This window comes from Ruditapes philippinarum, unplaced genomic scaffold (assembly GCF_026571515.1).
Source record: "Ruditapes philippinarum isolate M1 unplaced genomic scaffold, ASM2657151v2 ctg16823_1_1_1_1, whole genome shotgun sequence".
NCBI classification, from domain to species: Eukaryota; Metazoa; Mollusca; class Bivalvia; order Venerida; family Veneridae; genus Ruditapes; species Ruditapes philippinarum.
Window position 1 is genome coordinate 42,195 of NW_026852695.1, and position 16,434 is coordinate 58,628.

General features: G+C 34.0%; 1 protein-coding gene across 1 annotated transcript; it reads left to right on the plus strand.

The window, feature by feature from the left end:
* The first annotated feature begins 595 nt into the window (after positions 1–595).
* On the plus strand, positions 596–13,672 carry LOC132721314 (arylsulfatase B-like). The gene is made up of 11 exons (XM_060705599.1): positions 596–1,165; positions 6,062–6,173; positions 7,600–7,651; positions 8,377–8,480; positions 9,711–9,817; positions 10,582–10,646; positions 11,235–11,336; positions 11,710–11,773; positions 12,468–12,565; positions 13,011–13,147; positions 13,563–13,672. Exons 1-11 carry the CDS (start codon positions 1,063–1,065, stop codon positions 13,657–13,659), a joined length of 1,041 nt encoding a protein of 346 aa, XP_060561582.1. The 5' UTR covers positions 596–1,062; the 3' UTR covers positions 13,660–13,672.
* Positions 13,673–16,434: the final 2,762 nt, after the last annotated feature.

Here is a 16,434-nt window from a genome sequence, read left to right on the forward strand (position 1 = left end):
CAAACTGTTGAGTTTAGAATGCAATTCCTCAAAATATGGATTTATTTATCGGAGATCTAAACTGTGCAGTAGAAAATTTAATGATATATCGACAATTCAATCAATATATACGGAAAACTCCGACAATTTGTAATTAATTCGCAATGCCCTGCTAAATGCAGTTATACGTTTTATGGTAACAGACACCGCTCTTTTTTCTCAGAAAGTCAAGAATTTTAACATTTTTGATGGATCTGACCTATTCCATTCAATACGCTCATATTTAGATACCAAACTTGAACATTATAATTAAGATTCAAGTTCTTAACTCGTTTAACTTATATTTGTAATCAATAAGGTATCTCGGATCGTAATAGTTTCTTTAATGCACATTTATTTAAACTATTTAAGTGCATTATTTATCTAACTTGAAAACTTGCTTTGTGTGAAGAGGAAATTATATATGACCTGTGAGTGTACAATACTGATATTCAGACATAAAGATTTTTTAAAAATATTATTATTTTATTTCGAAACAATACTTAAACTGTGCTTGAAAAGGTTTTAACAGCGCGAGAACATATGACACTTCGCTGAATAAAAATAGCTAACTTTTAAATCTAATTATCAATATACTCTTTCTTTTAGACATAGGTATATATATATATATGTGAATAACTGTCCACGAGTTAGCCATTGGTAGTATATTCAGATACAATTTTCGCCGTTAATTTTTACGATGTCAGATGAATACTTATAGAAAAATAATTTAATGTCCATTAAATTTACGAATGAATTTCACGGACATGTTATTTTTTATGCGACACTTTGTTGAAATGTGGCAACATTTTCGCTATTTTCCGTAAAACTTGTGTCGTTTTAGCGTAAACAATCTGTAGTTCGATCAATTATTAATAGCAGGTAAAGGTGTTCCAGCGTATTGAGTATAATCAATATCAGCGTTCATGAATATTTGAAAGAATGCTTACAATGGAATAATTACTTGATGTGAATTTAATACCAGTGACACATTTGTGATATTTTATAGAGATGTGTTAATATAAATATCATTTTAACAAATACATGATGTTGACATTGTTTACTGTAAGTTTGATTTATATGTTATGTACCAGTATCTCGGATGGTAAAAGGCCTAACATAGTGTTCATTGTAGCGGATGATTTAGGTATGTATTATATTGTCAACACGTTTTACATTAAATATAGATGTCTAGACCTGTTTAATATAACTTGGTTTTCTTTTTGTCATATGTGGGATTTTTAAAACGCTCGTAAAAGTCTTAATTTATCGCATGAAAATAAAGATATATAAGTTGTACACATACAATAGGAAAAAAACCTATATTAATGATATGTTTAAGCTACAATCTATGCATTTTAGAGCCATTAAGTATTGTCGTTGATCTCTCTTCTACATCCGTTAGTACCGTTACTCATTCAGATTCTATATAAGAATACGTCAACCTGTACAAAAATATGGTAGAATGTTTAAAACTTCGATAGAAAATCTTACAATTGTTACTTTTAATTTATCATTTAAAGATCGCTTTATTACCAGTATAAATGTCTTAAATTGATTTTTCCATCTACCCTTGATATAACCATTCACCATTTTAAAGCGAGATGATCAAAATATGGCCAGTGCAAACCTTGACAGAACGACACTAATGTGCCGACTAATCCTGGTCTGTGCATAGGCTATTGCCGTCAGCAGGCTAAAGGTAAAACACGTATAGCCTATTGCCGTCAGCAGGCTAAAGGTAAAACACGTATAGGCTATTGCCGCCAGCAGGCTAAAGGTAAAACACGTATAGGCTATTACCGCCAGCAGGCTAAAGGTAAAACACGTATAGGCTATTGCCGCCAGCAGGCTAAAGGTAAAACACGTATAGGCTATTGCCGCCAGCAGGCTAAAGGTAAAACACGTATAGCCTATTGTCGTCAGCAAGCTGAAGGTAAAACACGTATAGCCTATGGCCGCCAGCAGGCTAAAGGTAAAACACTTATAGGCTATCACCGCCAGCAGGCTAAAGGTAAAACACGTATAGCCTATTGCCGTCAGCAGGCTAAAGGTAAAACACGTATAGCCTATTGCCGTCAGCAGGCTAAAGGTAAAACACGTATAGGCTATTGCCGCCAGCAGGCTAAAGGTAAAACACGTATAGCCTATAGCCGCCAGCAGGCTAAAGGTAAAACACGTATAGGCTATTGCCGCCAGCAGGCTAAAGGTAAAACACGTATAGCCTATTGCCGCCAGCAGGCTAAAGGTAAAACACTTATAGGCTATTGCCACCAGCAGGCTAAAGGTAAAACACGTATAGGCTATTGCCGTCAGCAGGCTGAAGGTAAAACAGGTAAAACACGTATAGCCTATAGCCGCCAGCAGGCTAAAGGTAAAACACTTATAGGCTATTGCCGCCAGCAGGCTAAAGGTAAAACACGTATAGCCTATTGCCGTCAGCAGGCTAAAGGTAAAACACGTATAGCCTATTGCCGTCAGTAGGCTAAAGGTGAAACACTTATAGTCTATTCCGCCAGCAGGCTTAAGGTAAAACACGTATAGGCTATTACCGCCAGCAGGCTAAAGGTAAAACACGTATAGCCTATTGACGTCAGCAGGTTAAAGGTAAAACACGTATAGCCTATTGCCGTCAGCAGGCTAAAGGTAAAACACGTATAGACTATTGCCGCCAACAGGCTAAAGGTAAAACACGTATAGCCTATAGCCGCCAGCAGGCTAAAGGTAAAACACGTATAGCCTATTGCCGCCAGCTGGCTTATGGTAAAACACGTATAGCCTATAGCCGCCAGCAGGCTAAAGGTATAACACGTTTAGGCTATTTCCGCCAGCAGGCTAAATGTTAAACACGTATAGCCTATAGCCGCCAGCAGGCTAAAGGTTTAACACGTATAGGCTAAAGCCACCAGCAGGCTAAATGTAAAACACGTGTAGCCTATAGCCACCAACAGGCTAAAGGTAAACACGTATAGGCTATTACCGCCAGCAGGCTAAAGGTAAAACACGTATAGCCTATTGACGTCAGCAGGTTAAAGGTAAAACACGTATAGCCTATTGCCGTCAGCAGGCTAAAGGTAAAACACGTATAACCTATTGCCGTCAACAGGCTAAAGGTAAAACACGTATAGCCTATTACCGTCAGCAGGCTAAAGGTAAAACACGTATAGCCTATTGCCGTCAGCACGCTAAAGGTACAACACGTATAGGCTATTGCCGCCAGCAGGCTAAAGGTAAAACACGTATAGGCTATTGCCGCCAGCTGGCTAAAGGTAAAACACGTATAGGCTATTGCCGCCAGCAGGCTAAAGGTAAAACACGTATTGGCTTTAGCCGCAAGCTGGCTAAAGGTAAAACACGTATAGCCTATTGCCGCCAGCAGGCTAAAGGTAAAACACGTATAGCCTAAAGCCACCAGCAGGCTAAATGTAAAACACGTGTAGCCTATAGCCGCCAACAGGCTAAAGGTAAACACGTATAGCCTATTGCCACCAACAGGCTAAAGGTAAAACACGTATAGGCTATAGCCGCCAGCTGGCTAAAGGTAAAACACGTACAGGCTATTGCCGCCAGCAGGCTAAAGGTAAAACACGTACAGCCTATTGCCTCCAGTAAAGCAAATTGTAAAGTAAAGTAAAGTAAAAATAAAATAAAGTAAAGTTAATATTTCATTATCGTGACATGTGCATCTATTACAATACGTATAATAATTTTAAATAACACTTTGTACAACAACAACGTATTTGCTAAAATGTTATAACGACATTATAGCCATACAGGATAAATGTAATAATGTACATAATAATATTATGGTTTGTTTTCAAATACCACTTTGAGTGTAATTTGTATATTACTGACAAACTTAAGACGCGCGACTTGTAAATAAGACTTTTGCATCTTGGTGATAGTTTCTGGACCAGTTTAGTTTATTTTCTTGTGGTTATGTTATCACGTTAGTTTTTGGGTGATAGTTTATGGAGTATGTTTAGTTTATTTTCTGGTGGTTATGTTATCACGTTATGTTTGGGATGATAGTTTATGGAGTATGTTTAGTTTATTTTCTTGTGGTTATGTTTTCACGTTAGTTTTGGGGTGATAGTTTATGGAGTATGTTTAGTTTATTTTTTGTGGTTATGTTATCACGTTAGATTTGGGGTAATAGTTTATGGAGTATGTTTAGTTTATTTTCTTGTGGTTATGTTATCACGTTAGTTTTGGGGTGATAGTTTATGGAGTATGTTTAGTTTATTTTCTTGTGGTTATGTTATCACGTTAGTTTTGGGGTGATAGTTTATGGAGTATGTTTAGTTTATTTTCTTGTGGTTATGTTATCACGTTAGTTTTGGGGTGATAGTTTATGGAGTATGTTTAGTTTATTTTCTTGTGGTTATGTTATCACGTTAGTTTTGGGGTGATAGTTTATGGAGTATGTTTAGTTTATTTTCTTGTGGTGTTATCTCGATAGTTTTGGGGTGATAGTTTATGAAGTATGTTTAGTTTATTTTCTTGTGGTTATGTTATCACGTTAGTTTTGGGGTGATAGTTTATGGAGTATGTTTAGTTTATTTTCTTGTGGTGTTATCACGTTAGTTTTGGGGTGATAGTTTATGGAGTATGTTTAGTTTATTTTCTTGTGGTGTTATCACGTTAGTTTTGGGGTGATAGTTTATTAAGAATGTTTAATTTTTTTTCTTGTGGTTATGTTATCACGTTAGTTTTGGGGTGATAGTTTATGGAGTATGTTTAGTTTATTTTCTTGTGGTGTTATCACGTTAGTTTTGGGGTGATAGCTTATGGAGTATGTTTAGTTTATTTTCTTGTGGTTATGTTATCACGTTAGTTTTGGGGTGATAGTTTATGAAGTATGTTTAGTTTATTTTCTTGTGGTTATGTTATCACGTTAGTTTTGGGGTGATAGTTTATAGAGTATGTTTAGTTTATTTTCTTGTGGTGTTATCACGTTAGTTTTGGGGTGATAGTTTATGAAGTATGTTTAGTTTATTTTCTTGTGGTTATGTTATCACGTTAGTTTATGTAGTGTGTTTAGTTTATTTTCTTGTGGTTATGTTATCACGTTAGTTTTGGGATGATAGTTTATTGAGTATGTTTAGTTTATTTTCTGGTGGTTATGTTATCATGTTAGTTTATGGAGTGTGTTTAGTTTATTTTCTTGTGGTTATGTTATCACGTTAGTTTTGGGATGATAGTTTATGGAGTATGTTTAGTTTATTTTCTTGTGGTTATGTTATCACGTTAGTTTTGGGGTGATAGTTTATGGAGTATGTTTAGTTTATTTTCTTGTGGTTATGTTATCACGTTAGTTTTGGACGACAGGAAGTTATTATTTAACGAGAAATTCTTCACGGAGAACATAACAACAATATTTTACGAAACGACAAATTTGTCCTTGAATTATTTTGTTGTTTTACTTATAGATTATTTGCATTGCAAAGAAGTAGAGTGAATTATTTCATTGTATGTATTTTTGTTTTAATTACCGTAAAACATTATTGCTGTCTTATTTACAAATCAAGATGAAATTTTAATATGCTTGAAATTATGTTATTTAATAATTTACAAAATGTCCAATACTTCCTTCTTCCCTTTTCACGTTTTCCTCCTTTTCAACGTTCTGCATTTTGTATCGCTAAAACAGGTCCCCCTTCCCTTCCATTATATAGTAGATCGATTGAACTAGAGTAAATCTTTTGTATTCAATTTTGTATAGTTTGAAAAGTGCTGTTAACGCGGACAATATTGTAGCTTTGAAAAAAAATGAAAATATTAAACATAGTTTTCAGTTTTGTCATATTTTTAAAAATATATTAAACAGAACAGACTAATTAGGAATATACTATATTCCGCCTGACGTGTTTCTGACGTAAATTATACTAATGATAACTTAAACCGATAAAAAACATAGAACCCTTTTTACCTTTTCCGAATCACAGGTTGGCCATTTATAATTTGGTTGATTTATGTTATAATCAGAAAGACAACAAAGGGGTGGTATGAATTAACCATCAGACAAATTATAAATTTTCAGGATGGAACGATGTCGGGTTCCACAATCCATCTATGATCACACCTAACATTGATAAACTTGCCTACCAGGGAGTGATTCTGAACCACTCATATGTTCAACCAGTCTGCTCGCCGTGAGTATAGCTGATACATGCACAACTGTCGTTTTTTTTTTGTTTCGATTCGCTTAGTACTTGTTCGTTCTAGGAACAGGGCGTGTTTCAATTAACTGATAGCTTCCAACACAATCGAACTAACATAAATTCTGTATTTGATATTGAATAAACAAAATAAATGCTTATTTATTTTGTCACACGGCGGCATTTTTATGCCCCCACAATGTTGGAGCATATAGCGTTGCACTTGTCCGTCCGTCCGTCAGTCTGTCAGTCCGTACGTCCCGAAATCTTGTGAACGCAACTCCTCTTAAACCGGATGGCAGATTTTGCTTAAACTTACAGGGATAAATAACCTTAATGTGTAGATGGTAGTAAAGGAAGGAATTTTTGCTGTGACCAAATTTTACAGAATTATGGCCCTTTGTTGATTTTTTCACTAGATACTATGTAGAAATTTTGTGAACGCAACTCCTCTTAAACCGGATGGCAGATTTTGCTTAAACTTACAGGGATGAACAACCTTAATGTGTAGATGGTAGTAAAGGAAGGAATTTTTGCTGCAACCAAATTTAACAGAATTATGGCCCTTTGTTGATTTTTTCACCATATACTATGAAGAAATTTTGTGGACGCAACTCCTCTTAAACCGGATGGCAGATTTTGCTTAAACTTACAGGGATGAACAACGTAAAGGTGTAGATGGTAGTAAAGGAAGGAATTTTTGCTGTGACCAAATTTAACAGAATTATGGTCCTTTGTTGATTTTTTCATTATATACTATGTAGAAATTTTGTGAATGCAGCTCCTCTTAAACCGGATGGCAGATTTTGCTTAAACTTCCAGGGAATGAACAACCTAAATGTGTAGATGGCAGTAAAGGAAGGAATTTTTGCTGCAACCAAATTTAACAGAATTATGGCCCTTTGTTGATTTTTTCATTATATACTATGTAGAACGTTTGTGAACGCAACTCCTCTTAAACTGGATGGCAGCATTTTGCTTAAACTTCCAGGGATTAACAACCTTAATGTGTAGATGGTAGTAAAGGAAGGAATTTTTGCTGCGACCAAATTTAACAGAATTATGGCCCTTTGTTGATTTTTAGTTTTCAACTTGTGGCACATGTAGTCCAAAAAATATTTGACCTAGAGTCATGAGATTGACGGAACAGTGGCGTGTGGGGGCATCCGTGTCCTATGGACACATTTCTAGTTTATTACTGTTTCTTTATTTATATTCTCAAATTTCCAGTAGAATGAGTTCTTTCCCATCATAATATTACCATGATTAATAGAAACCTATTGTGAACCAGTAGAAAATCAAATATACAATGTGCTTATAGAAATGGTTTATAATTTGTTATCCGTTTAATGATTTATGCATACAATATATAAAATTTGTCCGTCCGTTATATAAAGGTTTCTTCATTTCATTGTGACAGATCAAGACATGCCTTTATGACTGGGTACTATCCATTTAAAGCTGGCTTGCAGGTACAATATCTTCCATATTATCCTTTGTCATAATAACCTTTGAAGAAAAAACGCTTTCTTATAAGAACAATATTTCGTGACAAGACAGGACCCGAATGATATATTTAAAAAGTAGATCATTCATTTAAAAGTGTCATATATCTTTTATTATTTCCGAGCGTTTGCATTTTCTTTCTCCAATGAACATATGTACTGCAACGAAGAATTCATCATACCGTTTTAAAAGTAACGATTTTACATCCTTTTCATAGTCAAAATCCGATTTTTAAAGTCGATTTATGATACAAATTGTGTTTTTTGGGCGATTTTAAAAGGGCCCCAAATTATCCCCTTCAAAAAAATTGTTTTTATTCTTTTTTTAAAAAAGTTTTTTTATTTTTTGGGCCCGGGTTATTTATCAAAAAAATATTTCTTTGGGCCAAATTAAACCTGAGCCATTTTTTTTATCTGTTGTTTTTTGGGAAATAAGTAAAATTTAAAGTGATTTGGGTTTTTGAAATAAAGTCAAAACCCTATTTTTGGTACATTTTCTTTTTTAAACGAAAAAAATTTTTATATTTACCAAAAAACTTTCTCCCGGGTGATAGGCAATTAACATCCCTTTTAAAAGCCATTAACTAAACTTTATAAAACTCATGTATGCCCTTTTTAAACAAAAGGGAAACTATTTATCATTACTGAGGCATAATGTGCCTTTAATCATAATTCTGTTGTTTCTGTTACAGCATATGGTGATATGTGACGAGCAGGATGTGTGTTCACCATTAAACATGACGTTTCTTTCCAGTCATCTCAAGAAAGCTGGTTATGCTACACATGCTATTGGAAAGTAAGAATCTCATGCGCCGATCATAAGGGGGAGGGGGTAGTAGGGGTAGTAGGGCCGAAAGAAATGTCTGTTTATATTAAATCTGATTTTTTCCTAAAAGTTTAACGTTCAGTTCATAAAAAGAGTGGGACAGTCTTTTTTATATTTTTATAGTCAGATTTATATTTCATCTTGATATCAACTGTTGGTCAATCACCATTATTGCAGTGATTTTTTTTTAATGTATAGTTAATTCAGCTCAACTTGACAATGAAAAAATGAACATAATGTAACTTTTTATGGCTTCAAAATTGGTGAAATATTTAGTGAAATCTAATGATTTTGAAAGTTTAAATACGTCGCGAGAGCATTTTACGTAACATATATAAATAAATGCTCGTGTGAAATAGTTTCGACCTATCTTTTCTATGACAAATGAAATATTTCAATACATTATTTATTATAATTTACGAAATATACCTGCAGGCATGTGACTCATTTTTATTACCTTTATATTCTGATGTTAATAAATTAGGTTTATTTACCAACGTGACTTACGTAATCTTATAACATGAAATTTTTGTGGAAGATAGAAATAACAACTGTTTATAAAAGGAAACTATTGTAACAGGTAATTTAATAATTTTTTTCCCATAATTCGAGCAGAAGATTGCAGGTAAATGCTTATATAAGTAACGACTTATGAATTATTCATTTAGAATTAAATGAACATTTTGTTTTTTTATCCTTTTTTGGGGTGGGGGATGGGGAGAGGTTACATCACACTGACACTGTGTGGGTGATATGGCGGTGTTCCAGGTTTACTGGTGGAGGAAGACCTAAGGTGTCCTTCCGTGCTTTATTTCAAGCTCGAACGGGCACCTGAGTAGAAACACCGGCGTTCCGTAAGCTAGCTGGATGACTTCCTCATATGAAAGACTCTCTGTCGGGATTCGAACGACCTTAACCACTTGGCCACGGACGCCCCATGAACGTTTTGTTTTAAATGTCTCCAGGTATATACTCTTATATATTTTTTATATAATTTCATGAAGCTAAATATAAATATATGTAATAATTTATGGTAACCAAAAACAAGTATTTCGCTGTCTAATTGAATTAATATAATTTCTCAAACTGAAGTAGCGTGTTTCATAACCCCTTTATAGTTATATTTATCTGATGCAAACTGTTGCATTTGTTGTATTCCTTTCCCTTGTCTGGTAAATATTTGCAATATTTCTTCCATAGATGGCATCTGGGATTCTGTAGCTGGGAGTGCACACCGGAATATCGCGGGTTCGAGTCTTTCTATGGCTACTACAACAGTCGGTCCGACTATTTTACTCATGAAGAAGGTATGGTTTAATATTTTCAAATCATTATCGCATCTTAATTCACACCACATCACATCGCATCACATCACATCACATTATATCGTATCGTATCGCATCATATCGTATCGTATTATATATGATATAATATATCATATCATGTCATATCGTTTATATAATATCGTATTGTAACGTGTCGTATCGATAACATACTTGTATAGTATCTCATTGTATCGATAACGTATCGTGTCATATGAATGTCATATCTTGCTGTATTCAAATCATATCATATTATTTCACTCATATCGCATCATATCATATCAGAACGAGAGAAAAAATCCATCTTTATATCCATGCATCAAACTTACTTGGTTCTCTAACTGTATTGTTAAATTCAAGGAAGATCTTTTAACTTACATGTATATACAAATTGATAATTATTAAATATGTTTTCACTGGCAGCATACATATATTTTATTTAATTTTGTAGTTCGTGATTTTTGAGACGTTTTGTCAAGTTCATTCACATACATGTATATTGTTAAGATAATATCTTGCCAACAAGTTAATTAGTTGAGATGGGATATATGCATGTAAGATTTATACAAGTTAGTTAGCTTATTGCGAGGACATATTCGTAAGTACTGATATGACATTTTAACACTGGCAAGTATTGTCCGCATATACCGTTACATTTACATATCATGTGAAAAAAATCATTTGAATCTAATATTGACCTATTTGAAATTTTATATTCATAATTGAAGCATACCGTTTGTATATTTCAGCAAACTATCTAGATTTTCATGATGGTTACGACGTGGTGTGGGACAAGAACGGGTCCTACTCTGCGGTAATGTTCATTGTTGTTATATGTATTTTTAATTTGAGTTATAATATGGTAAGAAATTATTTAACATAAAGTAAAATTCAGCTAAAAATACAAATCGTCATAATGCAGTAATGGGTTACCACCCATTAAAATACATAAGGAGTGAGCCCGTAACTACACTAAGGTGACGAAATGATATCAACCATGAAAGGAATTTTAGACACGAACGTTATGCCGTCTTTCTGAATGAGTACTTGCCTAATTTTCTGGTCATTTAATAAAGTGTTGAAGTTATCAGCACATACCCTATTGGAACAAGAATACATCAGTCTAAGACTATTTGCCACTAGTATAGAGCCAGACCAGCCTGCACAACTGTACTGCACTCTGGTCAGGCTCTTTAGGCTCTTTACTGTCGTTTCAAAAATGGAAGAGGTACAGATCAATTTAAGAAATCCGCCATGCCTATGGTTTATTAAAAATTCCATGGAAAACAAGTACTTAATTATAATCTGAATGTTAGGAAGAGATTGTTTTTTCTTTATTTTTTTATTCTCTTAAAATTATATTGTCGAATTTATTCCTCATAATATTTTACTAATTTTACAGGATTTGTATGCGGAGAGAGCAGAACATATCATAGCAAAACACAACAACAGTCAGCCATTGTTTCTCTACCTACCTTACCAGAACGTTCATGAGCCTTTACAGGTAATCTAAGAATTTCTTTGGGATTGACGTATACGGAATTTATACATAACCATATGTGTATGGCGGCATATTTGAACCATGTCGTATTTAAGCTCCTGGGGGGGGGGGAGAAGAAAACACGAAAATACGTCAAAGTGATCTCTTTTTTCATCTTTTGCTCCGCGGGGCACCAGAAGAAATCAAGAAAACGCAAATATACGACAAAATGGTTACTTTCTCATATTTTCATGTTTTACCGTGGTGCCACGCGTAGTGAAAATACAGCATGGAACAAATGTTCTTTTTTCCTTTTTTATTTGAAATTATTGAAATTACTGTTTTTGGAAATTTCATTTGGGAACATATTTAATTATTGTTCACATCTTCTATTAAGGTACCACCACAATATGAAGCTTTGTACCCGGATGTTAAGACTAAAGACAGAAGAACATATTGCGGTAAGTTTATCAAATATTTCCTCTGAAGAGAAAGTTGACAGTTATGTCAAACTGCTTGGGAATATAAACAAGAAATTGAAGTTAAAAAAGTAATTATCATGTTTTTTTTTTAATTGCGTGAGGCAAAAAATCAGTACAAATAACGGTCCAGGTAACATTTTGTTTATTACTTTTCCCGTGGCCGAGTGGTTAAGGTCTTCTACATAAAATCATTTAAGCCATTCTGCTTTGGCGTCAATCCCGTCATCGACGTTTGGATTCTTTCATGTGTGAAACCTGTGCAGGTAGCTTACGGAAGATAGATGGTTTTACTCAGGTGCCCGCTTGGGGAGCAACTGAGGTATTCCTCCAGTTAAGCTGCATTGAAAGTTTGCCACGTTGATCACACAAAGTCACGTGGTATAGGCACCGTGTTTGTGCCGACTGGGAACAAAGGTCATATAAGAAATCTTGTTACTTACTTAAATCCAGCAATTCTTTTGTTTACTCTTTGAAAAAAATACCTTTCTCGTAAGTGTCAACACAGACCACTTGCCACATTTCTTATTTCTTTAGACTGATTCTTCTTTGTCTATGCATTTAAATTACGAGTCAGTCGGCACCATACCAAACCCATTACTACCAGCTTTGTAAACAAATGTGAAAGTATTAAAATCTTGGTCAATCTAATAGATAATTTATTACATTTTCACAGGTATGGTGACGGCATTAGACGCTGCTATTGGGCGTGTCGTAGAGGCTTTGAAAAAGAAAGGACTTTATGATGATACTATATTCTTTTTAACACCTGATGTAAGTTTTGATTATTATACATGAAACATTGTTGCTATATACAGTCATGAAGGAGATATATCCTTTGTCTATTCTGTACCAATAGGTTCTGGTATTACTGGTAACAATATTTCTTTGATGTCCTGCTGGGCTCCTTGCCGGTGGTCTTGTGTTGCTGATTCTCATGGGGGTTGCGTTCATTGAACCCCGTCCTTCCTTGTTGATTGATCTTGTTTTTCAAATTTCAATATTGATTAATATTAATAATTTTTGCAAATTTATTAATTAATTGTTGCAAATTTATAAGGAATCCTTTTTTGCATTAAGTCAAACATCTGCTGAGCTTCAATTACCAGAATCAGGTTTTCAGAGCATATTTTGTTTGCATAACAGTATGTCCTTCTATTTTCTCAAAAGTTTATGTGTATATTAATCGAGATAACTATAAAAAATATTTTTTGTACAGAATGGCGGAATGATAACAAAGGGTGGTAATAACTGGCCTTTACGTGGCTCAAAAATCACAGTATGGGAAGGTGGAACTAGGACTATTGGATTCGTTTCAGGATCCAGACTTCAGAAAACTGGATACACCTTCGATGGGTAAGCGATGATGCGCGAAATGATTGCTATTTGATTTTGCTCTTTGATGGCAGCCGACAGGCTATGGTTTAAAATCCGACTTTTGTTTTAAAGGCCCATTATACCTAAACGAAATATTTCCAATTTTATTTCAGCAATAGCTCTATTGGCAATCGCATTAATAATAGTGTAGTAGTATTTTGTATGGAAGTCAAAATACTTCTTTGTTTACATTTTCCTTCCTTTATGACACATTACTCACGTCCAGCGCTACTTTCTTCAGTTCTTACACATCTAACATGCCTTAAATACATTATTCAAACACTGTTAAACATATATTTCACATTTCTGAAAAAATAAAAGATATTGATTTCTGAGGCATAATGTGCCTTTAAAACATCTCAAAGGATTATAATTAGAGATATTTATCTTGCAGATTAATGCATGCGGTGGACTGGCACCCTACAATCCTCACAGCTGCTGGCCTTACCTATGGTAATATAAAACTTGTCATAGATTTAAACTTAAAGTGACATTATACTCATTTTTCTTTTGTTTTAATGTCAAGTTAAGTTGATTAATAATATGTAATATATTCCTAAATATTGGCTATTTAATGGTGATTGACTAATAATTAATAATGAAAAATGTTCATTAGACAATATCAACACTTCCTGAAATAATGAGATTGTCCGACTCTTTGTAAAACTTGAGTGTCACATGGATCATTGATAAATCTTTCATAGTTAAAAGGCAAAATTGAACACAATTGTGGCAAAGTATCAAGTAATTTTGATAATATTTACCTCTTCACTGACCATTTACACTTGGATGGGCATAATGTCACTGTAAGTATTTTATGTTATTTTTAAGAAGCATGCTCCAGTGATCGCAAGTTCCGGCAATTGTTAAAAAAGAAAGCAAAAAGAGCATACAAAAAACACAGTATATAAACGATTTGAACCCCAACCGGATCTTGTGAGAAGATCTCAGCATCTAAACGTACAATCAGGCGGGATGACACATTAAACTATTAAATATCGGCTTGAATTTAATATGTAACTGTAAGTTAAGATTTGAATCATATTAAGAAATAATTTATCTTTGCTTATACATACATCCATAACCTTCTTCGTAAAATATATGCGCATAAAACGCTGTGCTCTTCGCCTCATGTTTTGTTTATGTCAACACACGCCGATCACACAAGCAAATTTATGCCTAAAATTGTTGTACTTCACTATAACTCATATCTGAATCTTTACTTTATTATCTTAACCTCATGTTACCGGACAGACACTTGTGAAAATATCTTTGAATATTAATAAAACATAGTAAATAATAGAGGCGACATTTCCGATAACTGTACCCGTCTTGCTAAAACAATTTTAATGATCTGTACCCTACTTGTGTTTTCACTGAACCATTACTTGCGAGTCACTTTTGGTGATTTTTATTGTGTTTTTGTCGTATGTTCCAAATTTTATTGTGCAGAATATGAAGTTATTGTGTCACAAGAGAAAAGTACATGTTTTAGTTCTTTGTAAGTAACTAAAACTGCATATGAATGGAGTTTGTCATGTTTTCACTGTCTACGAAAATACCAGCATGAAGTGGCTGGTTATACGAATCAGAAAGTCAGTTATTTCTTGATAGGAATACTTAATTAACAAACCTCATTTTCACTTACCATTCATTTTTCTTTGGAAAGATATAAAGCTAAAATATTACATATGTACTATAACTTTTTTATATTTAGTTCAACGGCATTGTTGCTAGTTTTGACGTGACCGTTATATTATTAGTTATAAAGATTGTTGACAGGTTATATGGCCCTATATAAACGGCTGTTTGTAAATATAACCCGAGCCGCTAGGCGAGGGTTATATTGCAAACAGCCGTTTATATACGGCCATATAACCTGTCAACAATCTTTATAACGAATTTATAATACAGCAAGCATCATTTTTTAGAGAAAAAAGTAAGATTTCTTCATGAATCGACAGCAGCCGTGTATATAAAACTTTATAATACTGCACGTTTGTAACGTCGCTTTTCATTGGATAATCGTGACGTTTATATAGTTTTATATACACGGCTGCTGTCGATTCATGAAGAAATCTTACTTTTTTCTCTAAAAAATGATGCTTGCTGTATTATAAATTCGTTATAAAGATTGTTGACAGGTTATATGGCCGTATATAAACGGCTGTTTGCAATATAACCCTCGCCTAGCGGCTCGGGTTATATTTACAAATAGCCGTTTATATAGGGCCATATAACCTGTCAACAATCTTTATAACTAATAATATAAACGTCACGATTATCCAATGAAAAGCGACGTTACAAACGTGCAGTATTATAAAACGTCACGTATCAATAAACCTCGAAATATCATTACAAGATTTTTGCAGATTACTTATTTCAACATGTTGAAAGCTTTACACTTACCGTTGATTTCATTCTGCTTGAAATTCATTGACTTTCTATTTCTGACATGTACGACTTTTATTCTTGTATATCTTTAATAGGCATCGACAATTTTGGCATGTTTTTAAACGGTGAAAGTAGTATATGCGTCACTTGAACGTCACGACTGCACACGTGCGCTTGAACGCCACGACTGCACACGTGCGGCAGCAAGACTGCACACGTGCGGCGGCCATCTTGTTTCCATACATAGTAATATATTTGCATACAATGCGAATATTGGTACATGTGCGGCGGTTATTTTATTGAGTTATGTTTTAATATCCCATCGATGCACAGGTCCTAGATAAATTATTTATATGGTATATGTGACATGAAATATACTTTTACCCGGTTTTACGCAAATGACCGTCATTTACGTATAACGGAATAAGCCCACAAACGCAACAGTCATTTGGAGGTTTTAGTTTTAATATACAAATTTAATCTTTTATTAAAGTATTTGGCCAATATCTATATTCATATTCCAAGTAATATTGAATTCAAAAATATGTATCGGAGCTAATTCATAAACAACTCAGTTGAAATCAGCTTTAATTAATAAATGACACATTTTATATACCCGTAGGCTGTACCGTGTAACAAGTACATTAAAATTAAATATGAATATTTTACACCTTAAGGCTGAACATTTAAATGATGTTTGCACCATGTTAGCCTTTTTAAACAATACTAAAAGTAATAAATCCTTAAGTAAATGACCCATTTTATATACCCATAGGCTGTACAACTATTATTTGCTGTTGTAAGCCGTATTTTAAATGTACATTAAAATTAAATATGAAAATTTTATGTCTATAACTAAAGATTTAAATGAT